The sequence below is a fragment of the Terrapene carolina genome, unplaced genomic scaffold (assembly GCF_002925995.2).
Source record: "Terrapene carolina triunguis isolate 2854851 unplaced genomic scaffold, T_m_triunguis-2.0 Scaffold62, whole genome shotgun sequence".
Classification (NCBI taxonomy): domain Eukaryota; kingdom Metazoa; phylum Chordata; order Testudines; family Emydidae; genus Terrapene; species Terrapene triunguis.
The window spans coordinates 15,382,917-15,410,762 of record NW_020664413.1 but is presented as its reverse complement, the minus strand read 5'-3'; the positions used below and the strand labels follow the sequence as shown (position 1 = coordinate 15,410,762).

The following is a 27,846-nucleotide window of genomic DNA, read 5'->3' as shown; positions in this document are numbered from 1 at the left end:
CCTCCCCAACATCAAGTCCTTTGTTAAGGTCACTTTTTTATGTTTACCTGTAGGCTTTTCTCACCTGCCCCTTTTGAACCTGTAAAAGAGGCTGGTGACTCTTCCCTTTCTTGGTCAGGTGGACCCCATCTCTTCCCAGTAGACCTACTTCCCAGACCTCCTTCCCATGGTTGAGGAAGCCAAAACCCTCCCATTGACGCCATCTGTACAGCCATGCATTACTTTACAGGATGCACATATCCCTGCCTTGGCCCTTACCCTCAACTGGGAGGATGGACAAGAACCCAACTTGCACCCCTGACTCCTTCACCCTCACTCCGAGTCCTGTAGTCACTGGTGATCTGTTCGGGTCATACCTGGTCATTTTGGTGGATTAGTAATAAGGTACAGCTCACAGCATGCATTATTATTATTAAACTCTGTTAGGCCTTGTCAAAATTCTCACTTGAAATGAAGATTCTGCACCCTTATAGTAGAGGGAACTGCCTTGTGGGAATTCAGTAAATTGGGCTTAAGTACCTTCTATGGTGTAAGTGAATTTAGATGCAGGAATGCAAATAAAATTCTGTTCAATTATAGTGCATAGTTTTTGCATAATAATAACTCGGGCTATGAGAGTGAATATTCACATAAATTGAGACCATAATACAGAATAAAGAATGTGTGTTTTAAGTGATGGGGGGGGGGGGTGGCACTCAAAAGATCTGGAAGTTTAGTTTAGTTAAAGACTGCAGAATTCTGAAGCTTATCTGAAGTTTATTGGGGTTATGAGCCACTTAAGCCTAAGTCTATTAAAGGCCAAACAAATGCTGGCCCAGTCAAGATGCAAATCCTTTATGGGAGATGGGAAATGGTCACTATGAATAATGAGGAGAAATGGATGAATCCAGTTTGTAAAAGCAAGGACTCTGCAAGCCTTTCTTCATATGTTTATTCTTGTTTTCCAGAAATTTATGAATAGATTCTTTCTTATCCACTTGATCCTTTTACTGCATGTATGCCACAGGGAGAGTCTCATCTGATTAAAGATCAGACAGGCAATAGAGTCTTTCAGGTTTCCTTTAAACTTATTTTGACTTTATTTGCCAGTTTGACAATCAGAATAGATAAGGAAGAGAAAGAGTTTGCTGCAAGATCACAGTCGATCACAGTTTGGAATTTGCCAGACAAGTACTCTGAAGTGCAGTACAGACAAACATACACTTGTTGGTATACATTATGTAGGCTACCAGAGAGGAAGGATTATCTTGTGTTTAAGGCAGTAGGACTGAAAAGACCAGAGTTCAGTCCTGTCTCTGCCACAGGCTTCCTGTGTGACCTTGAGCAAATCACTTAATTTGTTTCAGTTTTTCATCTGTAAAATGAGGATAATAATACTTCCCTACCTCACATGTGCATTAAAGATAAACTCCTCAGTGTTTGTGAGCTGCTCAGAAACCACAGTGATGGGAGCCGTAAAAGTTACTGAGATGGACAGATAAAATATAGACACAGATCATGTCTACACTGCATCTGGGAGCACACTTCCCAGTGCAGATAGACAAACAAATACTAGGTCTGCTCAAGCTAGTGTACTAAAAATATTAATGTAGCTGGGGGTATCCCAGGCAGCAGCTTGGGCTAGCCGCCCAAGTATGTACTTGAGGGTCCGACAAGTTTGTTCTCAGGTGACTAGCGCGAGCCATTACCTGTGCTACCTGTGTACCCTCGGCTACATGGTTATTTTTAGCACACTTGCTCTGCTGGAGCTAGGAGGAGTCTGTTTACGCGTTCTGAAAAGCATGATCTCAACTGCAATGTAGACATGAAGAATACAAGGCTTTTCACATTTCTTTATGAACTAGAAAATAGGCTCATTTTCACAAAAGAGTTTGCTAGATATACAATAAAAAGAATAGGACCAAATTTCTAGTGAAAATGGGACAGTTTTCAAGCAAAAGCTGTTCTCTTTCATATATAAAGAATGGGGAAATTAACCCCTGTGCCACTTGCTGTGGTTCTTTGAGATGTGTTGTCTACATGGATCCCACTGTTGGTTCACAAGCACCCCATGGGTGCGAGATGAGATTCTTTTGCTAGCAGCATCCGCTGTGACTGTGCCTATGTCCTAGATGTCTTTGCCCCTTCCTCTTGAATAAAGGGTAGTGCAATCCCAATTGTCCCTCATTCCTTTGCCAACACAGAATCTGAGAGGACTAGGACTGTGTAGTAATGGAGTGGGAGAACAGGTCATGGAATGCACGTGGACAACATATCTCGAAGAACCGCAGTTACTGTAAGGTAAGTAACTGTTCTTTCTTCTTAGAGTGATATTCTGCATAATTTCCACTCATGATGACTAATAAAGCTGCTGTTTGCTTGCTTGGAAGTGGATAATAGGAATATATAAGTTCTACTTAACCAGACTGCAGGACCACTTTACCAAAGCGGGCATCCAATCTGGAAGCTTCTACCGAAGAGTTGGATGTTATGAATGAGTGGACTGAGCTCCGCGCAGGTGACCTACAGATTTCAGAAGTAGGGACATTCTCCAAACAGGCAGTAGAAGCTGCCTGAACTTGAGTGAAATGAGCTCGATGTGGCTAGGTGGCTCTAACCTGGCCAATTCATAACATGTCCTTATACAGTTGGAGACCCACTTAAATTGTCTCTGCAAGGTCACTGCCAGACCCTTAGCCCTCACTGCAAAGGCCACAGTTTAGGTCTGTTCCTGAATGTGTTTTTCCTGTCAGTGTAAAAGGACGGTGCCCTTACTATGTCGGGTATGTGAAGTTTATTGTCCCTCGAGATTGAGTGAGGTTTGGGGAAGAAAACTGGGAGATGAGTGAATTGGTTTACATGGCACAGCTGTAGGCAGGAACTTAGGATGAGGCCTGACAGTGACCCTGACATTATGAGGGCCTGAATCTCCCTATCCTTCAAGCTGATGTAATGGCCACTAAAAGGCAGCCTTCATGGATCAGTAGTAGAGATAATAGTTTGCATAGGACTCAAAGGGAGGACCCATCAACTCTGCTAATACTATATTGATGTTCCAAGTGGGGTGGGGCTCCCAAACTGGGGGGAAACATAAACAAGGACCTTAAGGAATCTAGCCACGGTAGAGTGGGAAAATAGAGCCTGGGCCTGAATAGGAGAGTGGTGTGCAGATATTGCTGTTAGATGGGCCCCTGTGGAGCTAATAGAAAATCCATATTGTTTGTGGACTAGCAGACAGTTCAGTATTGCTGAAATGGGTACTGTCAAGGGAGACAGCTGGTGCTGAGGTGCCCAAATAGCAAACCTCTTCCATTTAGTTTTAAAAATCTGTTTGGGGTTTTCCTGCTTGGAGCAGAATGTTCTTAACTTCAGCTGAACAGTTTCTTTCAGTGGACATCATCCAGAAAAGCATTCAGGCTGTCAGATGTAACACAGTTGAGTGCAGCAGTAGGATTTAACTGTTATTCTACAAGACTATGTCAGGTAGGGCAAGTAAGGCTGTGGGGGGTTGTGATGAGAGATAACAGAACTTCCTGGCCCATGCTGGGACTATCATAATAATCAGTTCTGCATCTTGCCTTAGTTTTCTCAGAAGCCTTGGTATTATGGGGATCAGCGGAAAGGCATGCATCAGGTTTGAGGCAGAGGAAGGCATCTGTCAGGAAGCCTGGGCTGGAGCCCCACTGGAATAGAATGTCTGGCAGTTGTTGTTCTAGTCAAACAGGTTGAATCTGGGAATCCCCACTTGCAAAAGATATTCTGTAGGACTCAGTCTTTGATAGCCCACTCGTGATTGTCTGGGAACTGTCTACTGAGCTGATCTGCCAAGGTGTTTAGAAGGCCAGGAAAGTGCAGAGACACCAGGCATGATTTGATTCAGAATGCACCAATTTTGGAGCCACAAGGCCTCCTGGCAGAGCAGAGATGATCTTGCTCCCCCTGGTCTGTTGACATAATGCTTGGCTGTGGTGTTGTCTGATTGTGGATCCCTGGAATAGTGGTAGAAATTCCTTGCATGCCAGGTGGATGGCTATGACTTCCTGAGAGAACCATAAGCCCTGAAATGGACGGTGATGTAGATGAGCCTGCCATCCCTGAGAGGATGTGTCTGTCACTAGTGTCTTGGTAGGTAGAGGTGCAGAGATGGATACGCCATTGCACACCTGCAGAAGGCCTTTCCACCAGTTTAATAAGGTGAAGACTACTTGTGGGACTGTGATGATTATGCCCATGTGGTGTCTGGTGGGTAAATACACTGATTTCAACCACTCTTGTGGTGTAGGTGTGGGTGTAGGTGAAGTCTGTCAAAGTGCATCACATAGGTGCATGAGACCATGTGTCCCAAGAGTCTATGAGGTGTATTTTAACTGATTTCCTTGGTTGGGCTTGAAGTTGGTTGAGAAGGTTCAATATAATTTGTAACCCTTCTTGTGGAAGGTAAACATTCACTCATCTGGAATCTCACACTGTTCCTATGAACTCAGTGCTCTGAGACAGAATCAGTGTGGATTTCTCTCTGTTGATTTTGAGGCTCAGAGTGACAAAGAGTTTTAAGATTATATGAATTGAGATGGTCACCTGTTGGGGTGATCCTCCCTGGATCAGCCAGTTATCAAGTTATGGGTAGACCTGGATTCTCTATGTCATTAGATGAGCTGCCACAAATGCCAAGCACTTGGTGTATACCTTCATTGTTGTGGGAAGACCAAATGCTGTTCCCACTAGGAATCTTGTGGGTTGGATTAATAAATGCGTGGAAATAAGTATCATGCAGGTCAAGAGCTGTGAACCAGTCTTTAGGCACAAATGAGGGAGTTATGAAAGCCAGAGTCACCAGCCTGGACTTGAAATGGTAGATGAATTTTTTGAGATATCAAAGATCCATAATGGGACATCAACACCCTTTCTTCTTTGGGATGAGAACATAATGGGAATAAGCCTCACTTCCCCTGAACTCTAAAGGGACATCCTCTACTGCTGTGAGTTATAAGAGGAAGTGAACCTCTTATTTCAACAGTATCTTATGAGAAGATTCCCTAAAAAGCATGGGCAATGGGGGGAAATGTAGGAAGGAACTGGATAGAAGTGCTTATAATCCTAGGGTGGTTCTATTGGGCTCTTGATACTGGTGTAAAACCTGCTGCCTGGCAGAAGACCTGGACCCTGGAGAAGCAGAGGAAGAGGTGGAGGGTCATTGTCTTTGACTTGGATGAAAGCAGCTGTTGAAATAGATTATAGTGTTGAAAAAAGGCTTTTAAATTTAAAAGTCTAAACCTGCCCCGGAATGAAACAGGATTTTTTTTTAATGCAGTATCTTTGGTCTGAGCTGCCTCTGATTCAAAGGTATTCACCCCAGCTAGGGGTCAGGTCATCCAATTGATCAAAAAATAAACGTGTCTCCATCCTTTTTTGTATAGTGTCATATCTATATAAAATTATGGCGTGACATCAAATTATTATGTTTCAGTAACAGAACTCCTGAAATGCTTTGGTTTCAAAGGGAAGCTATGATTAGAAATGGATTGCTGGTAGGGTAATGCAGATACTGAGGGCTTTAAAGGCATTGAAGAAAGCACCTGGTTTTGACGACTTCTTGGAAACACACCCAAGACAATGGTACAGCATTATAACTTTCATATTTTAAAGGAATATGCACATATTCAATCTGGTTTCATTTATAAGGTCAAGATAGCATGAGGTGTCAGAGACTTCTTTTTATTTCATCCTGACTCTTCACATGTTTGGACTGGGGTCAGGAATGCCATAGGGCCTATATCAGATGATAGAGAAAGATAAAGTCCCAGAATTACTTCTGATGCAGTGATGAGCTGCACCAACCTGGCCAGCTGTGCCACAGAGCAGATTCAAAGTGCCACCTCCTTCCTGAGGAGGATGGGGAGAGAAACTTTACATTCTGCTGGCAGCTCCACAGGAGATCCCTGGTTTCCCTGGCTAGCTCTGCCCACTTTTGGAGCTACCCTGGCTCCACTAAGCATTTATAGTATTTATATAATATTTTAACAAGTTTATAAAACTATGCTATACATTTCTTGTTTAGCAAAATAGCAAGAAGTGATATATACATCAATTTTTTTTATTTGGCATATTATCATTTTACAGGCTGAACATCCTTATACTGATATTGTTTGTTCTGAAAATAGTTTGTTGCCACTTGCATTACAGATCTATTGTTCAAGACAAGGGAATTTGCAGGATTTTATTTTAAAGGTTGTAATATGAACTAGAACCACTGCCACAAAATTAATCCACATATTTCTTAAAGACCAGTCTCAAGGATAACAATGGTCATCATTCTGACTTTCATCTACAGTTCTCGACCATATTTCTGAAGCAGCCAAATTAGATTTAGATTTTCCCCCTTTCTTAGTTACTGCTTCTGAGATTAAAACAGCAGCCAAGAGGTAAGGGAAGAACAAAGATTTATTAACAAGTGAGACAATATTGTGAGTCAGATATCTACAGTACAGCCATAAAAATATAACCAAGCTTTCTAAGGTAATTACCAACATCCCAGATTAGAATCAAGGATTTGGATCTGAATTCTCAGCTCGTACTTATCACTCTAATTGGGAAGGTTCCAATCAGGATCCTGAACTTCCAAATTTGAGAATGTTCAAATTTAGGTTAGGCCCTTTATAGAGCTGAGATCCAGGGTTTGTTTCAGGCCCATCTCTAACCAAAATTATGACAAACAACATTTCTGTATGCAGGAAAAGTAAATAACTTGTAGTTAGTAAAAGTAAGTAACTAAATGCAGGAAATGTAAAAAATCCTATCCTCTTATCACTCATAAACAAATACTTATTGTGTTAGCTAGATTTCTATGTATGAGAGATTTTGATCACAACCACTTTCTCCTAATAGCCATCTACCCCTGTAGCCTACCAAAGCCAACAAAGCATCCTCTAGCTCCTGCATCGCTTGGTTAAGACAAATGGAACGCTTAGATCTAGCTAGTCTAGCAAATCTTTGAAGCCATATCACTGATAGATTCCATCCACAGAATGGTGTTGACAGTTGAGAATCCCATCCAAAAAATACATTCCATGCTTGCATCTCTGGTTGGTTCTACAGCCAACTAAATATTTCCTGGCACCTGCCAAAGAGAACCTCAGTTACAGTACTATACTTGCTTTGTATCTAAATTCTACAAGAGGCATAGTTGGCTCTGGTCTCTGTACCCGCACTGACATTGTCTCCCATGAGAGCTAATATGCTGGCATTCCAAAATACTAGTTAGTGCCTTTCTTGAGCTATGTTCTTTGTAGCTTCTTTGTGGTAATCCCTAGAAAGGGAAGAACAGGCAGAATAAATTGACTAGCATAGCTCTGTGAAGCTTGAGTAAGGATCTTTAACACATTGGTGTTTCTGAACACAAACAATGAGAGTCACGGCAGGGAAACTTTTTACCTTAAAGTTCTTTAATTGATCAAAATAAGCATTTTGACCTCCTTTATCTGGGCAGTGAGAATACAATCTTTTTTTTTTTAAATAAGGCCAAATTCTGCCAAAGTAAATCTGGAGTGATTGCATTGACTTCACGGCAGTTTCTTCAAATTTACCCCAAATTTAAATCAGAGCAGAATTTGGCTCATCTTGCTTCAGTTAACTATAGATATTTTAATACTCACAAATTCCTACAGCCACTTTAAATGCTGTGTTCCTTTTTAGCTTTAAGATAGGTTTCCTTGTGAGAAAAGAAAATTGCTTTAGTTTTGCAATACTGTAATGAACCATTTTATAACAGATTACAAATGTATATGAGAAAATGCAGTGGATATTATGCACATATACATGCATGCAACATCAGTAGGAACCACAGAATGCAATTTGTCCCTTAGTATAATTTTACTGTGCAAATTCCATAGCCATAGAATGAATTTGAAATTTTCCATTTTATCACACACTACGCACATCACTGTAACACCAAGTGCTGCATGCCACTCCCTTACTGCTCTGCCAGCATGTCTCAGTCCTGATTTGAAAGGGTCACCAAAGCTGAAAGTGTCATTCCGTTCCCTTGTCTATGCAGTCCTTGATATCAATGCAGACAACAAAAGTCCTAGATACAATGGAGGTGTTTGCAATGTAGATATCTGTTTACTATGGACTGGATGAGACCAACGGCAACTCATTTCTTATGGGTCACTGGACAGCTATTCTACTTGTTGGTCATTACAGATTACATTTCAACTGCTGACCTAGTGGCAAAAGACTCCATATTCCATTATCCATCTAATAAGCTATTTGCTCTGCTTTAGCCATTTAATTAGGATTAGTCTTAAGTTTTTCTCCATTTTTCATTTCACTATGCAGTTTCCCTTTACTTTACATGCCTTCTAAATCTGAACTTTTTCAAAAGAAATAAATGTTTGCTGATAGATGGAACAGGCAATAAAAGCATCATCAGAAAATTTAGTAATGTAACTCTGCAGAACTGTTCAATAAGGATGATAGCCTGCAACATTTAGGAGTATTTTGAGTGAAGAATAATGTGTAGTAGATTTAGATTGATATGCAAGTGGTCGTGGGTTCATATTAGAGACATAAAGAAAACACTTCGTTCTCTTATCCATCATACACATTTAATCTAGGGGATTTTACTGCTCACTCTGTTCACTTTGTAAGTCAAATCGAGAGATGAAAAAGAGGAATTTTATATGTTTTGCCTGACAGCAGTAATGTTAAACTATGAACAATTTGGGATGTTTCTGCTTCTGATTTATGTGAATCCTTTTTTTTTTCGTTCAAATTCGGTCAGCTCGTACTGAACAAAAGATGTTAGCTATACAAGAAAACATTATTATTGCATTTGTTAATGTGCTGTCTAAAGCAATGATTTATTCTACTACACCCCACTGCCACCAGAAAATAAAACAAGTGAATAAATGTATTTCAAATCAAGAAAAAACTATAGGAGTCCTGTGGCACCTTAGAGACTAACAAATTTATTTGGGCATAAGATTTCATGGGCTAAAACCCACTTCATCAGATGCATGGAGTGGAAAATACAGTAGGCAGGTATAAATACACAGCACATGAAAAGATGGGACTTGCCTTACCAAGTGGGGGGTCAGTGCTAACGAGCCAATTCAGTTAAGGTGGAAGTGGCCTATTCTCAACAGTTGACAAGAAAGGGTGAATACCAAGGGAAAAATCACTTTTGTAGTGCTAATGAGGCCAATGCAATCAAGGTGGCCCATTTCAAACAGTTGATAAGAAGGTGTGAGTATCAGCAGAGGGAAATTAGTTTTTGTAGTGACCCATCCACCCCCAGTCTTTATTCCGGCCTAATTTGATGGTGTCCAGTTTGCAAATTAATTACATCTGTCAATCTGTCAAACTACAATACCCACCTGGTGAAGTGAAGAAACAGATTGACAGAGCCATAAGGGTACCCAGAAGTCACCTACCACAGGACAGGCCCAACAAAGAAAGTAACAGAACGCCACTAGCCTAGGGTTACCATCCGTCCGTATTTCCCCGGACATGTCCGGCTTTTGCGTCTCTAAATAGCCGTCCGGGAGGAATTGGTAACAAGGTTAAAAGGTCCGGGATTTTTCCCCTCCCCTCCCTCCCTCCCTTCCATGCAGAGTGCAGCTGCTGATTGGGCGGCTGGGCCGACTGACCCACTCCCATTGGCCTCCAGCAGCCAGAGCCCTCCCCTGCTCCCCCCTGCTGCCTGCAGCGTGTTTTGCCTACACGTGGACATGAGCATGGTAAGGGGAGTCCCAGGGGGCAGTCAGGGAGCGGGGGAGTGTTGGATGGGTCCCCGGCCCCCTCCACCTGCCACCCCCCCTCCACGCATCCCCCCCGCCCGTGAGTCCCCCCCCTCCCGCCTGCATCTCCCATGCCTGCTTGTACTGCCAGAGCCGGCAGCAACTGCTGTCTGCTGCCCCCGGGTCCTAGTGCCCCCCATCCACAAATGGCAAGACAGGCTGCCCTTACCCTGCCCTTCCACCCTAGCCCTGAGCCTCTCCAACGTCCCAAACCCCTCATCCCCAGCCCCAGCCCCAGCCCTCATCCACCCACACCCTAATTCTCTGCCACAGCCCTGAGCCTCCTCCTGCATCATGAACCCCTCATCCCCAGCCAGAGCCCTCATCCCCCCCGCACCCTAATCCTCTGCCCCAGCCCTGAGCCCCCTCCTGCATCATGAACCCCTCATCCTCAGCCCCAACCCTCATCCCCCTGAACCCTATTCCTCTGCCCCAGCCCTGAGCCCCCTCCTGCATCATGAACCCCTCATCCTCAGCCCCACAGCCCTCACCCTTGCACCCCTCCTATCCCCAAACTCCCAAACCCCCTCCCCCTTCCCACACACCCCCCTCCTGCCCTCAAACTCCCTCCCAAAGCCTGCACCCCCTCCCTTTGCACCACCTCCCACCCCCAAACTCCATCCCAGAGTCTGCACTCCTCACCCCCTCCTGCACACCCACCCCCTGCCCCAGCCCAGAGCCTGCACCCAGCACCCAAACTCTATCCCAGAGCCTGCACCCTGCACCCCTCCTGCACCCTAGACTTCCTCCCCCAACCCAGGACCTGCACCCCAGACTTCCTCCCCCCACCCAATCCCCCTCCCAGAGCCTTAGGCAGGTGGGGGGGGGGCGGGTTCTGGGCACCACCAAAATTTCTACAACCCTGCCACCCATGCGAGTGGATAAGCCTCGGGGCAGTCAGGGGACAGGTAAGTTCCTAGGGGGGCAGTTAGGGTGGGGGGTTCTCAGCAGGGGGCAGTCAGGGGACAAGAAGCGGGGAGTTGGGGGTTTTGAGGGGGGCAGTCAGGGGGAGGGAGTGGATGGGGCGGGGCTAGGGCGGGGCTCCTCCCCCCCCCAGTGTCCTCTTTTTTGATTGTGGAAATATGGTAACCCTACACTAGCCGTCACCTACAGCCCCAACTAAAACCTCTCCAGAGCATCATCAAAGATCAAGGATCTACAACCTATCTTGAAGAACGATCCCTCATTCTCACAGACCTTGGGAGACAGGCCGGTCCTCGCTTACAGACAGCCCCCCAATCTGAAGCAAATACTCACCAGCAACTACACACCACACAACAAAAACACTAATCCAGGAACCAATCCCTGCAACAAACCCCGTTGCCAACTCTGTCCGCATATCTATTCAAGGGACGCCATCATAGGACCTAACCACATCAGCCACACCATCAGGGGCTCGTTCACCTGCACATCTACCAATGTGATATATGCCATCATGTGCCAGCAATGCCCCTCTGCCATGTACATTGGCCAAACCGGACAGTCTCTACACAAAAGACTAAACTGACAAAAATCAGACATCAAGAATTATAACATTCAAAAACCAGTAGGAGAACACTTCACTCTCCCTGGACACTCAATAACAGACTTAAAAGTGTCAATTCTTCACACAAAAAAAACCTTTCAAAAACAGACTCCAACGAGAAACTGCAGAACTGGAATTAATTTGCAAACTGAACACCATCAAATTAGGCTGAATAAAGACTGGGCATGGATGACTCACTACAAAAACTAATTTCCCTCTGCTGATACTCATACTTTCTTGTCAACTGTTTGAAATAGGCCACCTTGATTGCATTGGCCTCATTAGTACTACAAAAGTGATTTTCCCGTGGTATTCACCCCTTCTTGTCAACTGTTGAGAATAGGCCACTTCTACCTTAATTGAATCGACTCGTTAGCACTGACCCCCCACTTGGTAAGGCAACTCCCATCTTTTCATGTGTTGTGTATTTATACCTGCCTATTGTATTTTCCACTCCATGTATCTAATAAAGCCCACGAAAGCTTATGCCCAAATAAATTTGTTAGTCTCTAAGGTGCCACAAGGACTCCTCGTTGTTTTTGCTGATACAGACTAATGTGGCTACCACTCTGAAACCTATAGGAGGCATGTGTTGGTTTCAAAGCTGATAGCTAATTTATACTGGACCTCTCGTTTTCTCTTGTTATACTTATTTTGCATTCTAAATTGATTGCTTAGTTACTTTTGCTTAGTACAGTAAGCTGTCCAGACCTGGATCACAGACAGTAACAGCCTGAAAGGATTCCCATTAACAAATAGAGAGTCTAAAAAAATTCCACTTAGAGAGCAGAAAAGTTAATGTCACTAGGACCTCATCATCTGCCCCTCTAAAAAGCCATCTCAATGGAGGTACTGCTTTAATTCACCAGATCCTCACTGTCATGAGGGTTGGACTTAGTATATAAATGCCTTGATTCACTTCAGGTCCTGTTGGGTGTAATAGATAACAAAAAATACATGAGGTTGCTATTAAAATTCAAAAGGCAGATTTAAGAGTGACTGAGCTAGAAAGTGTTGTAGCAAGCTAGGATGAAAGAATCTCATCCTATGATTAAGACAATAAGGTCCTGGGGAAAAATTGGATGCCACTGAGAATGAGATGAGATTGTTGAATCCTCAAGCTTGTTGTAATTTCTAAGCAAATATCATTGGGAGCATTTGCTGCCTTTTTTCAACTTGTCTAGTCAAATTACTTGAGTGAGTTGTGCACAGCCCTGGATTGTCTGTCTTATGGCAGCATGAAGACTTCCTGTGAAGAAACTCCATGTACATTCACTATCCATATCTGCAGTCTGAACATTCTTCTTCCATGTCACGCACTCATGATGAGGGATAGTGCTGAACACTAGGAGGTCTGCAGAGAAAATAGCATTTAATGTACTTTGTATAGGAATATATCAAGACTGTATAGCGACATTGCAAGAAACAACTTTCAGAATTTATTATTCCATCAGTTATCTTGTATATTGTTTTGTAAATTGAAATGTAGAGAGTACTGAGGTCAAGTTTATGCATTTAGAATAGCAGAGAAGGCTCAAGGAGAGTTGAACCTATGGAAGCCTCAGAGGCATCTCCGTGCATTTTGATAGCTTCCAGAGAAGAAGTTTGCAGTTTAACTAATTGGGGGCAGATACCCACTAGGAGCTAGTATTAATGTTACTTTACAATATATACACTTTTGCTGACTATGCATTGATAAATAGGTCATGGAGGTTTGTTTGTTTGTTTGTTTTTTAATTGGAGCTATGTGTATGAATGATTATAATATAGCAGAGGTACTTTTCTGCCTCACAAATAACACTGAAGTTATCCCATGCCATGTGCTTTTTGTCTGTTTCATTCCTGGGTTAGATGCATTTCTAAAGCAGTATTCCCACATCAGATCTCTGCTTAGTATGAGTTTACATCAGTGATCAATCTATTTTTAACCAAGACCAGTGACTTAAAAATTAAAGAAACTATAACCAAAAAAGTAGAAGCTGACATTTCATAGTCCAACATCTGAAGCTGATATAAGGACATGGTCTGCATCTGCAGGAGCCTCACTATGTCTGAAAATGGAACTGGTCTGGTTTTCCACATAAGTGCATTTTAAGCACAATCTGGCTGTGATAATCATGGAGATAAGCTCCAACTTCTGTGAGTGAGAGTGTAATTTTTCTAATGATTCCTTATTAGTAGCCAGAACAATAAGTACCAGGAATGGAGTATTGTTTTTCCTTTGTTATGTGTTTCTTAATTTTGCCTGTTGGGAGGAGGTGAGACATCTATCTAGTAAGCTGGTTTTCCTCAACATGTGTGCTAGCAAAATTAGTATCTGTAGTACATGCAGCAGCCAACAATGGTGCAGCAAGTATAGACAGGGCTCTGGCATTTTTGCCACTTAAGCAGATTTGCATGATTGAGTGTTTAAAACACCCGAGACTGTCTGTCTTAGCACTTACAGCATTGCTAGTACTGGGGTAGCTATAAAATAGGCACTTTTTTAGTGCAGTCAGGGCCAAAAGTGGGTCACATCATCAGCAACTGCTAATAAAGAAATCAGCCACTCCAGTTACACAAACAGCCTTGACCCCCTTTAAGTCACCTTTTTGTTTCAGACAGGTCTCTGTCACAAGACACTCTGATAGCATGTAGGTTACTGCTAACAGCTCTTATTCTGGAATGTACTCTGATGTTAATGGTTCTTCATATGTTTCAGGCGGCTTAATGTTAAGACAGGCAAGCGCTCTATTTATTAATGCCTGACAGCTGATCAATGACACTAATGGATTGTGTTCTGTTAACAGACAAAAAGATTCCCAGTCAGTGCAAGTGTCTCTTACCTTGTAAACTGCCAAATTAGGTCATAAGATCCCAAATTGGATTTTAAGCTCCATGGAGTAGGGACCATTTCATGGCATAGATTTGTAGGGTGACCAGATAGCAAATATGAAAAATCGGGACAGGGTGGGGAGTAATAGGCACCTATATAAGACAAAGCTCCAAATATCGGGGCTGTCCCTATAAAATTGAGACATCTGGTCACTCTATATGTTTGTACACCACCTGGTACAGTGGAGCCCCAGTTCTATTAGGCACTATTGTAATATAAATAACAACAGCAGAAAAATCAAGCATTTGTTTCCTTGCCAGGCATTCTTTTTCAACCTGGGCATACAGGGCCGGCTCCAGGCACCAGCCCACCAAGCTGGTGCTTGGGGCGGCACCTGGAGGGGGGCGGCGCGGCGCTCCGGCCCCCGGGGAGAGCGGGGCCACGGCCGGGCTCGCCGCCCTCCCCCCGGTGCTCTCGGCGCCCTCCCCCCGGCGCCCTCCCCCCGGCGCCCATCCCCCCCGGATGCTAGGGAGGACAGTGGCTTTTCACCATAATGAAAATAATGGAATTTCAGCAAGATTTCATCCAATGTCAGTTTGTCGTTTTCATCTCAATGTATTGGTGGAGAGGGGAAATTGAATTGCTCCCTCTTAGTTCATCTTTTTGAAATCCAGCTTTCTGACAAATCTCATTGAGGTTGTTGCATTGTGAAGTTTCATAGATCAGTGTCTTCAGTGATTTATATCTTCACATTAATTTGAGAACTCTTACCATTTCGAGGCTGCGCTGGGTCTATCTTCAAGTGTTGGCTCTATTGGCAATAGGAATTGAGATATTAGACCAAAAGATGCATCATCAGTGTACTACTTATGTCTTTTATAGAACATTTTGTATATGTAGAGATAATAGGCCAGATCATTAACTATTTTAAATCTGTATAGCCTCATTGACTTCAATGGAGCTACATAGATTTACACCCGCTTGAGAATCTGATCCAGTGGGCCAATCCTCTCATTGAGCTCAATGGCTAAATTCCCATTGACTTCAGTGAGAGCAGGAGACCCAGTTTCTTTATAATGGGATTTGATCTTTGACTATATTCTGTTTAGCATGTATATATTGTTATAGGGTAACATTATTAAGCATCTTTGTTTGAAGTATCATTTTTGAGCAAACAATGCTCAAATATGTATTTCTATTTTAGTTGACAGTGTGAATTTTCGGTAATGCAACCTTGTCTCCCAAGGACATCAAATTTTGTAATTCAAAGAAGAGCAAGAAGTCATTTATTTGTTCTAAGCATTGTATTAGATAAAGTCATTGATTTCTGCAATTTACTTTGATAGGAATCACATTGTTCCCACCTCTGTGGTGAAGTGTCTGGGGTCATGCTTTCCTACACACTCTCCTTTAACAAGCTTACGAAGTTGGCAGTTAGGATGCCCTTGGGTGTTAAGATGTCCTTCCATTACTAGGCTTCATTCATTTGCGTTGTATTTTTGTCTTTAAAAGAGTCATTCATGCTGGCATTGCATCAAAGATGAGTCATTATAACAAACTGTTCTCTGAATTGGTTGATAAAGTTTTACATGGATTTCCTGATTCAGGACAACTTGAAAAGGGAAAATGGTTTGAATGTATTGTTCAAGCCATTAAATCATTACAGACCATGTGCTATATATTAGAAATAAGAAAGCACCTCTCAAAGTATAGGCTGATACACAATACCTGTAAGTCAAGTATCAGAGGGGTAGCCGTGTTAGTCTGAATCTGTAAAAAACAACAGGGGGTCCTGTGGCACCTTTAAGACTAACAGAAGTATTGGAGCATAAGCTTTCGTGGGTAAATGCCCACTTCATCAGATGCAAGTAATGGAAATTTCCAGAGGCAGGTATAAATCAGTATGGAGATAACGAGGTTAGTTCAATCAGGGAGGGTGAGGTGCTCTGCTAGCAGTTGAGGTGTGAACACCAAGGAAGGAGAAACTGTTTCTGTAGTTGGATAGCCATTCACAGTCTTTGTTTAATCCTGATCTGATGGTGTCAAATTTGCAAATGAACTGGAGCTCAGCAGTTTCTCTTTGGAGTCTGGTCCTGAAGTTTTTTTGCTGTAAGATGGCTACCTTTACATCTGCTATTGTGTGGCCAGGGAGGTTGAAGTGTTCTCCTACAGGTTTTTGTGTATTGCCATTCCTGATATCTGACTTGTGTCCATTTATCCTCTTGCGTAGTGACTGTCCAGTTTGGCCAATGTACATAGCAGAGGGGCATTGCTGGCATATGATGGCATATATAACATTGGTGGACATGCAGGTGAATGAGCCGGTGATGTTGTATACCTGTAAGTGTTGTGATAAACTCAGGACAGACAGCTGCAAGGGGGGGGGGAGGGTAGAAAACAGTCCCAGAAGGGTAAAAGGCCCTCCTCCTTATCAACTGAGGAGGGGTGACTACAGGTCAATCAGGATCAGCTGAGAGAGAGTTACCTGAGGACAATTAGGATCAGCTGATTCCAACTAAGGGCTGCCTGAGACCTTTTTAAACCTTCCCCTGTTGAGGAGGGGAGTCAAGCTGCCAGGAGGCGAGGAGCAGCAAGATGGCAAGCCTCGCCAGGAGTGGAGGCTGCATTCCTTTCCATAAGGGAGGAAAATAAGCCTAAAAGACTGACTGAGAGAAGGAGCGGACTGCCCCTGTGCAGCCAAGAGGGACTGTTTTACCCCAAGCCCATCTCGCCAAGGCTAAAAACAGCTGAGGCTGGTGAGACCGAGAAGGTGCCTTGCCACAGTGTGCACATATATGCAGATGTATATCAGAACAATCCTGAAGTGCACATTACATATCCAAGTGATTTAATATATCTATCTAGATTTTTGTAAGGTCACCCATCCCCATGTTACCTTTTTATAGTTGTCCTTCTTTTCTTCCCATTTCCCATTCCTATCCCTATCCCCACCATTGTTACTTCCACTCTTCGCTTCATATACACAATTAAATCGTAAGCTCTTCAGGGTAGGGACAATGTATATTTTATTGTCTGTGTTCAGAGTGGAATCTACAAAGCAACTTAGGTGTCTAGATAGAAGTTAGGACCTTAACTTCCATTGATTTCAGTGACAGATTTCAGTAGAAGTTAGGAGCCTACATTGATTTGTGGAGTCCACCATGAATGTCTTATGAATAGTAATATTGTGTGTGTGTCTGTTTTTCCTTACTCCTTTGCTCCTTTTGCACAATATCTCACATTCAGTATAATTTTCCTTTGGATTTGTTTCTCTCAGTTCATTTTTGCCATCCTCTTTGTCTCTAATTGTAGAATGAGATCCATAACTTACTGAGTTAGTACAGTTCAACATTCAAACTCGTGTTTTCTACAGGTCTCTTGTGAAACTCACCAACCTTAATCACTTAACAAAAACAACATTTAAACACAATAAAAGTTCTGAGTCACCCACTGATACTTCCACTCTCAGTAAAATGTATGTGTGCCTCATTTTATTCATCTGGTTAGGTGCTAATCCTCAAAACACTTCTGCATATGCATATGTAACCCACATACCTCCTGGGTGTGGTGGGCATCGAGACCACTTAGAAAGAGAGATTAATGAGTCTGCTCTACAGCCTTAGCTAATAGTCATATATATGGCTTTTAGATCATGCAGTAGAGTCTCATGCATTAAGATCCAGAGGTCCCAGGTTTGATCCCGCCCGCCGACGACCAGGGTCTGTTGGTGTTACATATACATTTAACGCATGTGAACAATCCCAGTAATCTCAATTTGTGTGTAAAGTTATACATGTGGAGAAGTCTTTGGGGGCCTTAGATTTTAAATTTCTTGAGGTGATAGTCCTTGTCCTCTGTTTCTTCTTTACATCATAGAGTACACTATTTACTCTCAACAAGCAATTAGTGCTAATTGTGGTCTTGCCTACATGGCTGCAGAGAGGCCCGATGGGGAGAAAAGTCTCCTCCCCCCGCATACTCCTCCACGGCTTGTCCACATTTCTGCTACATATATTTGGAGAAGCAGGGCCACATTCCTAGTATTCTCTTACATCTGCCTTCCTCCACCATGCAGTTGGGCAGATTAAGTTGATAGGGTCATGGAATCTGCTAGTGGTAAAGATCGGTATCCAGTTCCTACTTCCCGGGAACAGAGTGGAAGAGCAGGAGAGGAACTGAAGCACAGTTCCTTCCCTACGTTGCTCCTAGGGCAGCTCAGCTACATGCTAACCCTTTCTCTAGGCTAGAAGTAATAGGCAATCTAGCCCTAAATAATGATGATGCTGTTCAGCGGGGCTTGAAATTAAGCAAAAATGAGTCCGCCTATCACAAGCTATAACCCCAAAACACACATATCAAGTAAAGTTAATTGAATGCAAAATTTCTGGATTATGAGCCAAATTTTTAAAAGTGCCTATGTCACTTCAGAGCCTAAGTTTCATTTATTTTCAAAAGACACACTTGAAAACTTCCTGTTACTTTGGTTATCTCTAGTTATACATTAGTTTATATCCTGTGCTGAAATCAATATCCAAGTAGTAGTCAAGTAATAGATCCTGAGCCCACTAAATGATAGTTCATGAATAAGCGCTAGATGAAGAAGGATGCCATATATTAAGTTGGTTGTCCCTAGGTAAACTGTCTTTGTATGTCAGTGGCAGAGCACTTGTATTGGAAGCCAAGTTCTTGTTGCAACAACTTTTAAAGAAAATGCAAAAGTTGTTTTGTTAAAGATAAACTAGGTCTCTAACCTGCAAAAAGACAGACTCTTACACCTGCACAGAGTCCCATTAAATTCACTGGGAATTCAGGTAGGGTATAAAGGTTCACCCATGCACACCCTTTTGCAGGACTGAGGCCATAATGCGTTCAGCAGAATCTTCATGAGTACTGTGATCACAAACAAGGTACAAGTTCTCTTTTTTGCGTGTGCAAAGGAAATTCCTATGTTGTTTGCAATGCTGTTGTAGCCGTGTTGGTCCCAGAATATTAGAGAGACAAGGTGGGTGAGCTAATATCTTTTATTGGACCAACTTCTTTTGGTGAAAGATACAAGCTTTTGAGCTACATAGAGCTCTTCTTCAGGTCTTCTGTGAAAAGGTAGCTTTTGAGAAGACCTGAAGACGAGCTCTCTGTAGCTCACAAGCCTGTCTCTTTCACCAACAGAAGTTGGTCCAATAAAAGATATTACTTCACCCACATTGTCTTTCAAAGGAGATTCCTAGGCATTTACTCTTACATAATTAATTTCATCTACTCTTGTGTGTAATGAAAAAAATTCTTAATCTTTTTAGGAAAAACTGTCAGAAGAGGACAGAAAATGCAAAGAAACTGTGGAACACATTCATATTGCAGTAGATGAAGATTCAAGAAGTGAAAGTAGCAGTACTGAAGAAGAGAAAGAAAAGACAAAATTGCTATTAGAACGATTGAAAGCTCTGGAGGTAAGAAATAAAATAACTTTACACATAAAATATACCACTTCTTATAGTGGTACTGAATCAATGTGGTATAAATCCAGTCTTTCTCAGTTCACTTAGACTCATGTAACAGTATTTTTTATCATGATTCATTTATCAAGGATGAGTAAAAAGTTCCATCTTGGAACTACTGTCTCTAATGTCAAGGATCATATATCCTTAAAAAGTACTTCATAAATAATTTTAATTCAGTTCAAGCTATAGGCTCAATCAAACCCGTTGACACTATCCAATAAGAAAACTTGTGTCATTCTGACTTTGTTTCAAGTGTTAATTTTTTAAATCGTGTGTCGCATACATGATTTAATAACCATCATAAAAATGGCATTCCTTCACTCTGGTGTTTGCTGCTGAAGTTGCAATGTTTGGAGTACTTATTGTTGAAAACCTCACAGTCCTTACCAGACCCCCCAAGGAGCATGCACCTGAGTAACTGCACTGAGTTCAATGTGCATGTACTTAAGCATGATGTAATAACCTCAAGGTTCGGAACCAAGGTCTGGACCAACATAGAATCAAATTCTGAAGTTCTTATTCAGTGCTCAGTTCATTGTAGTCTGTTCAGGTTCTTATACAGTGGTTCAGCAGTACAATATACAAATGCTTTCTAGTGATCTCAGCAGGAGTTTTGCCTGAGATTGAGAAAAACAAGGAATAAAGATTCAGTCACTGGGGCTATAGATTTCTGGTTTAAGCAAACAGGAAAATTCTCCTGCTTCATAATCCACATAACATTCTCACTTGATTTATACTCCAATTCAATTAAAAATCAAGTTCAATATTAGTGTCCTGGAAGATTTTGTAAAACAAAAATAAAACAAAAAGTGGTAGGTGTGTTCAGATCTAAGTACAAAGCACAGGCCTCACCTAAAATTATTCAAGGTCTTTATAATTATGTCTGTAAATATATTTTCCCTTTAAAGACCCACACAAATATCACTGAAATAAACATATTAAATGTTAATTCTCACTAATCCTACATAGAACAATTGCTTCATAATATGTATGCATTTTACCTAGGTCTATAGAATTTGAAATAAACAAAAGCACTTATTTAGTCTTAATTGTATCATTGACTTGAGTGACTTGAGGTTCCTTGTAAATTTCTTTTTCCAAATATGCATAATTTGAGTTCCCTTGGCCTTGTTTTCAGTCAATCTGCATGACTGTTCAGTCCTTTATGTCCTTTCAGCTGATAAGAAATCATTCAATAAAGTCATAACCTTTTATCAATTATGGCAAACTGCCTAGAAGGAAAAAAAACATAACATTAAGACAGACAGGATCTGTCTCTGGGAGGTCAGTTAATAGGTTTCCTCACTGATGTCAGCTTTGTGCAGTAGCTTGTAAAAAACCATGTATTAGCAAATGCCAATACTTCAAGAATTAATCTACATAAATAGTCTAATGAGCAGTCAAAGAAGAAAAATGAACTGCAGGGCCAACATTAATTGTGCCCAAAGATAATTAAAACAAAGTGTTGTTAATTGTGTGTTGGTTTAATGTTATATTTCCTTGCCCTTGTTTTTTCTTGGAGGGTATAAATTTTTATGTCAAAGGCTGAAAGCTCTTTGGTTTATTAATCAAGAGATACTTTCTCGGTTATTTGCAATTAGCAGTTCTCATCCTTTAGTATTCTGAGAGTAATTAATCTTAGTATTTCATTAATGTATTTAAAAAAAACAGAAAATGGGTATTTGACATTACATTCACAGTAAAGTAATTAGCAGGTTCCTTCATCTTGAGTATTCAAATTATTACAATTATCAGACATGATTCATAAAATTAACAAGTCTAATAAAGCACATAGTAAAGTTAGTCCATCATCTGTGCAGTGGTATGCATTAAGATTATGCCTATAAACAAACCTCATGAATATTACCTTTCTCAGGACCACATTGTGCTATCACTAACATTTGCATGGAGGTAACTAACAGCAGGATTCGGCCCACTGTATGGTGACTGATGCAGAGCTGTTCGGAATTTTTTTCCTCTGTGGATAGATTTGGAAAAACTGGAACCGGAAAATTTTCAGCCAAAACCCAAATGTTTTTGGCTGAAAAGTTTGCAATTTTGGCCAAAGTGTATAAGAGGAAAATGCAAAATTTTCTGCGGAAAGCAGACTCTTTTAATGAAAAATGTTATTTAGTTGGAAACTCAATTTTTCACTGAGACAGTTTTGTTGGAAATTTTTTGACCAGCCTTTGATCAATGGAAGACCATTTGGAGGAGCTGATTCCTTTTTAAAAATTATTTGTTGGCCCAGTGCATAATTTTACCAGTAGTATTTTGGGGAGGGGGGGGGGGAAATGTTACAAGAAAATATTTTCATTATATATTTCTCTCTACAAGCAGTGGATTGCTGGCATTAGCATACATTAATATCAGAAGAAGGCACCAAGAAGTAATTTAATATATAATTAGATGTGACATAGCTCATCATGCAATGGACCCCAGCACAATGTGACACATGTCACATTCAGTCAGTGATTTAAAAACCACGGTAAACCCGTATATGTAAACACTGCCATGAGTAATAAGCACACTATTTATATGCTAGAGAGTATTTCCATTCACCAACTATCCAAAACACTTAATTTTTTTCTCTGTTATTTCTCTTTCTAAGTCTTAATACTTACTTTGGTTAAATGAATCACATGTATAACATTTCTGTTAGTAAAGTGTATAAGTTGGGTTGTGTGGAAGTAATATCTCCTGCTTCCTTTGTGAGCAGGATACGTTGTTCTAAACAAAACTGCTTGTTACTAATAGTGGAAAATTAGGACTAAGGCGTCAATTCAGGAAAGCACTTGCTTAAGTGGCTAAGCTCCATTGGGTTTGCTCAAGGACTCTCCTGAATAGGGATGTATTCCCAAATATAAGGAACATAAAGGACCTCAACACTCATCTCAAATACATTTGGTACTTTAAAATAGCATTATGGCTTAATACAATAGATAGAGATTATAAGTATATGTACACCAGGCAGTAAAATAAGAATAGATAATTTTGGACACAGTTTGAGATGGGAATTTGCAAGATGTGCCTAGTCTCATCAAACTAATAAAAGCTAAAATAAAGCATCTGATTATAAATAATTTTGTATCACAGACTTGTAATGTCTTTTCAAGCCTTGTGTATCTTCCTAACTCTATTAGCTCTGGTCTACACTGTTACGCAACTTCAGCTTCATGAATAACGTAGCTGAAGTCGACATACTTAAATCTACTCACCGTGATGTCTTCACTCCCCCTTCAACTCTGCCTGCGCCTCTTGCTCTGGTGGAGTACCAGAGTTGACGGGAGAGTGCTCGGCGATTGATTTATCGCGTCTGATGCGATAAATCGACCCCTGCTGGATCGATAGCTGCCCGTTGATCCAGCGGGTAATGTAGACAAGCCCTTACTTCCTTTGGAAACCACCCTAATCATAACACCACCTCCTAAAAATCCCATTCAAAATTGTTGGCCCAAAGTGGAAATTTTATTTAAAAAGTTGGCAGAAATATAGCATATGTGTGTGATTTAAAAATATTTTCAATATATAAATATTTTCACAAATATGCTATTTGTGTCTGTGTAGATATATGTATGTATGTAGTGCCGAGAGCTGGGCTTACCGGTGGCAGCACTTAGTAGTTAAGTCATTTCCCCCTCCCAGTCTTTGGTGCTTTGTGTCAGCAACTCCTCCAGAACTGGGCTGACCCGCCTTTTGGTTGTGTATCAACTCAGTCCTCCAGCAGGGTCACCAATTTAGCTCATCCCCCCTTTCGGGGCAGCAGCGTTCAACAAATTGTAGAGGGTCCCACATCCTTCTGACAAGAGAGGATCCTCAGTTTATCTCCTGGCCCCTGCAGATGGCTGGTCCTTCCCATGAGGCTTTCAGCATCTCCATCTTCTCCTTACTTCTGGGAGGGGTGGAAGTGACGGTTATATCCCTGTATGACGAGGGCGTTTGAGAAAGGAGCCTGGACCCTTCCACTCCACTGAGCTCTTACTCTGGGCCCTATGCGAGGCAAACGAAGTCAGGCACCAGGGTGTGCCTCAAGACTGCCTCCTTGGACCGCTTCCTACTATCCACTCTCTTCCACAGTCTCAAAGTCCAACTTAATATAGCAAAGGGGAGGTGGGGAAAAGGGTAACTGAACCTTCAGCCTGGCTAGAGTCATCTGGTAGTCCCTTCCTCCCCAGCAGAGGCATTTGTGGCAGCTTTGGTCTGGAGAACTCAGGGTAGATCTGACCTGTTCCCCCATCTGAGTTGTCTGGCTCCCTTTAAAGTCCTTCCTCCAGCTGGAACATGCTCTGCAGGTTTGGGGAAAGGAGGGGGTGCAGAGTTACAGGGGCCCAGAACTGCTCCTTAACCCTTTCCGTTCTAGTGTGGGATTTATACTCCTCATCACTGTCTCTCCCCCCGCCCCCACATGTTCTTTTGCGAATGTTTGACACTGACTTATGAATTCAGCACATATTTTAAGAAGAGATCATTTGCATCAAGAAAGTTTTCACATATTTAGCCAAATATACAATTTCAACACCTAAGAGATTCCCAGGGTACACAGAGTCCTTCCTTTCTCTTCCCAGCCCTTCCTCATCATCCTATTGCTGGAGTGTGCTCTCCCCGCACTAAAGACGGTAATATATTTATAATTAATCTAGGGAAGACTTTGAACTGGTAGCAAAAAAAAAAAAAAGGTTTTGCTATATACTAACATCTTTGAGGAACAGCATACTAAAGCAGAGGAGTTACCATCTGTCAACACCCTAGCCCCAAAGAAGCACACCAATGGGTTATTCAGCTTATATTTTTATGCTACCCAAATAGGAAAAAATAATCTTATGTTCTAATTACATAACAGGAAGAGAATTCTTTGTATGCTAATAGTATTTGGAATACTGAACATCACCACAATAGCTGGGAGGCAAGTAGTGGGTTTCTGCACGAATGGTCTGCTGCCAAAATGGCAAATATGATGAAGCTAGTACAAACTGATGCTGAACTGAATGTTGCAGAGTATCCATTCTAGAGTAAAAACAGTTATACATTTTATTCTCAAGTAATATGTTGCTAAAAGGGAGAAAATTACTTTAAGAGTGCAGTTGTTTTTAGCACTATTTTTCTCATTAACTGTTGAGTACTTTGCCAAATAAACCACCACACGGCATCTTAGCATAGATGGTTTCTCAGTGAACAATACAGAGCAATTTAGTAAAGTGTTTTTACTGTCAGCCTACTCAAAAGTTTTTTTTTCCCCGGATGAGGTGTTATGATCCCTTTGACAAAGTTTAGTATTCCCTCATTTGCCCTTTTAATGATGATCTTTTTACATCTTTTATCAGTCATAGCAATTCTTTTTCCAGCCTACTGACTGATAAATACTCTTAGGCATGGCGGAATTTGATGTTTATTATTTTCTAATTGTGAGGGATAATATGAATTTTAAGCACATTTTTATTTTTAATTATTTTAATTTTCTCAGTTGCATGAAGGGGGCAATAATTATTTAATGGCAGTAGATGTTGAGATTCAAAAAGTTAAAGCTTTATTTATTTGTAACAAGCCTAATTTACAGAATTTTACCCATAAAGCTTCCACAGGTAGGAGGTTGAAGCTAAAACAAACAAACAAAAATCTCAGGCCTTTTTGTGGGCGGGAGGCTGCATTCCAGGTCGAGTGGAGCAAAAACCCCCGATAAGGCACATGACAAGGACAGGGGAAGCCACCTCACTGCTGAATAGCTCCAGCCCATGGTAAGCAGACCCCCCTCATTCTCAGCCAGTGAATGAGTGAGCAGGGCCATGACAGCAGGGCAACAGGGTCCTGTGATACCAGATCCTTGAAGGCGATAAGTGTCGGGGAGGCTGCGCTCACTGACTACTTTCGGTGAACATTTTCCCCCTCGCTTTGTGTGTCAGGTGAAATTGACATTTACTGACGACTAATGATTTAAATTGAATCCTTCCAACCCTATAAATACCATACATTTTTAATCAAATGAAACCGATGACAAATAACAAATGGTTCAAAATCCATTATACCCCACTCTGTGTCGTTGGAATTCATATCAAATTGTGATCTCTTGGATATCAAAACTCCCTTGTGGCATCAGCATTCTTAGTTAGCTGCTCATTAAATCCGCTTAATTTACTCCAGCAGTTATGATCAAACACCTTATAACTCTTACGAAGCAAAAGTAATTCCACTGGTAAATTCATTGTGTATGTGGACTTCTGAAAAAGATAAAAGATTAATGATGTAAGGAGAGTAGTGCAACTCTTTGGTTGGTTTTCATTTTCTTGTCTGCTTTCAGCACAAGAGTAATTGGAGATATATTTTTTTAAAGGCAGTCAGGAAAACCTGCGCAACATAGTATATTTTGAATGTGGATCAACCCCCAGTATAGCTACATATTACACACACTATGTGAAAAAGGTTGAAAAGTCAAACATTCAGAAGTTAGGAAATGCCAGAATTAAGGTGTCCTTTGCCACCTTAATTTGACTCCCTTGTGTGTATGCATTAAGATACAGTCTCTAATTACATGATCACATACTATTTATTTCAACAGAACCCCTGACTTCTTCTCCACTGCCTCGCTGATTCTAAGGCCTGGTCTACATTGGGGGGGAGCGGGAAGAATCGATCTAAGTTACGCAACTTCAGCTACGTGAATAACATAGCTGAAGTCGATGTACTTAGATCGACTTACCGTGGTGTCTTCACCGCGGTGAGTCAACTGCTGCCACTCCCCCGTTGACTCTGCCTGTGCATCTCGCCGAGCTGGACTACAGGAGTCGACGGGAGAGCGCTCGTGGATCGATCGCTGCCCACTGATCCGGCCAGTAGTGAAGACATACCCTTAGTCGGAATTTCTTTACTTAGGCAGTCCCAGTCATGCACCCTGTTACCTTCCCTAACTCCCAGTCCCAGTCTCCTTGCCCAGCCAGTCCCAGTCTCCCCCTACTCTAACTCTAACTCCCAGTCCCAGTTTTCTCTCCCCACCACAGCCTCCAGTCCCCGACCCTCCCTGGCTCACTGATTCTACTTGCCCCACTCTCCTCACGTCCAGCTATTGCCCTCTCCACATTCAAATAAAGCAGCTTCCTTCTCCATGCTTCCTGGGCCTTACTGAAAGCACAGGGGAGAGAGGCTTCCTGTTGTCAGTTCTGGTGCCTGGCCCTGGCTCACAGCATCCCTAAATTGCAATTGCAGGGAAAGTCCTTAGCTTAGCCCCAAGCTGGACTGTGCACTGTGCCCAGTGTGGATGGAATTTGGGGGGAATTTAGCTGCAAAGTACTATCAAGTCTTTACTGAGCATGTACAAACTGTGATTTTCCAAGGACTTCTAACTTGGCCAGATTTGGGTGAAATTTTACAGGGATGACAAAAAGCACATTTCAGCCCAAAAAGTTAAAGTTTGGCAAAGTGAAGAGCAACTGAAAATTAGGTCTTATCATTGGAAGTCTCAGGCAACCTTAATAATAGACAGTGCTAACAACCCCACATAAAATGCTAAAGATCAGCAAAGGATTCTCATTATGTATTACTACTGAATCACTTGAATTATTTGTGAATTTCACTTCTGTGTTCCGTTTAAGCCCTTTGAGGCTTTATTTAGCAAGTATGTCCTCCCTGACCATGCAGGAATACCAAAAAGGTCTTAGTCTTGTGAGACCTTGGCCTACCCATCAAGCAAGAAGTTTCTGTTTCAACTATGCAGCAAGGAAAGGCTTCCCACAGTAGCAGTTCCTGTGCTCTGGGGAACCCTAGGACTTCTTGCTTCTCACAACCTCCCCTGACCAAAGAGCAAGTCCCCCAAAAAGGAGCAGGGGACAGTCTAGTTCATAGCTCTGTCCCCTCTATACCAGCCTGTGGAGTGGAGTGGGGAGAGGTGGGGTGGGGTGATATATGAATAGAGCAGTTTTCACTCCTCCTGTGCATACAGGGATCACCTGGGAGGCCACGTTCTGATCTGTCCTCCTGGAATGGTGCAGCCCTTCACTACGCTACACAGGACACTGGCCCCAATCTAGCCCTAAAAGCAATAGTCATTTTGATTTAAAAAAATTAAATTAACAAACCAGTGATAAATACTGTGTCAGCTTTTGAAGGCTTATTAAAATCTGTCTGATACACAGACATTTATGCATTGTGGAGAATTCAGCATGAAATAATTAGGTCTGACTGTATTAAGTGTTCTAGCCTTTTTTTTTTTTTTTTTTTTTTTTTTTTTTTTTTTTTTTTTTTTTT

General features: G+C 41.8%; 1 protein-coding gene across 1 annotated transcript in view; it reads left to right on the top strand.

The window, feature by feature from the left end:
- NCKAP5 (NCK associated protein 5) overlaps positions 1–27,846 on the top strand; it is a 408,903-nt gene that overhangs the window by 196,944 nt on the left and 184,113 nt on the right. The window contains exon 5 of the mRNA XM_026647423.1: positions 19,414–19,563. Within this exon, the coding sequence (XP_026503208.1) occupies positions 19,414–19,563 (150 nt within the window). The remainder of the gene's footprint in view (positions 1–19,413; positions 19,564–27,846) is intronic.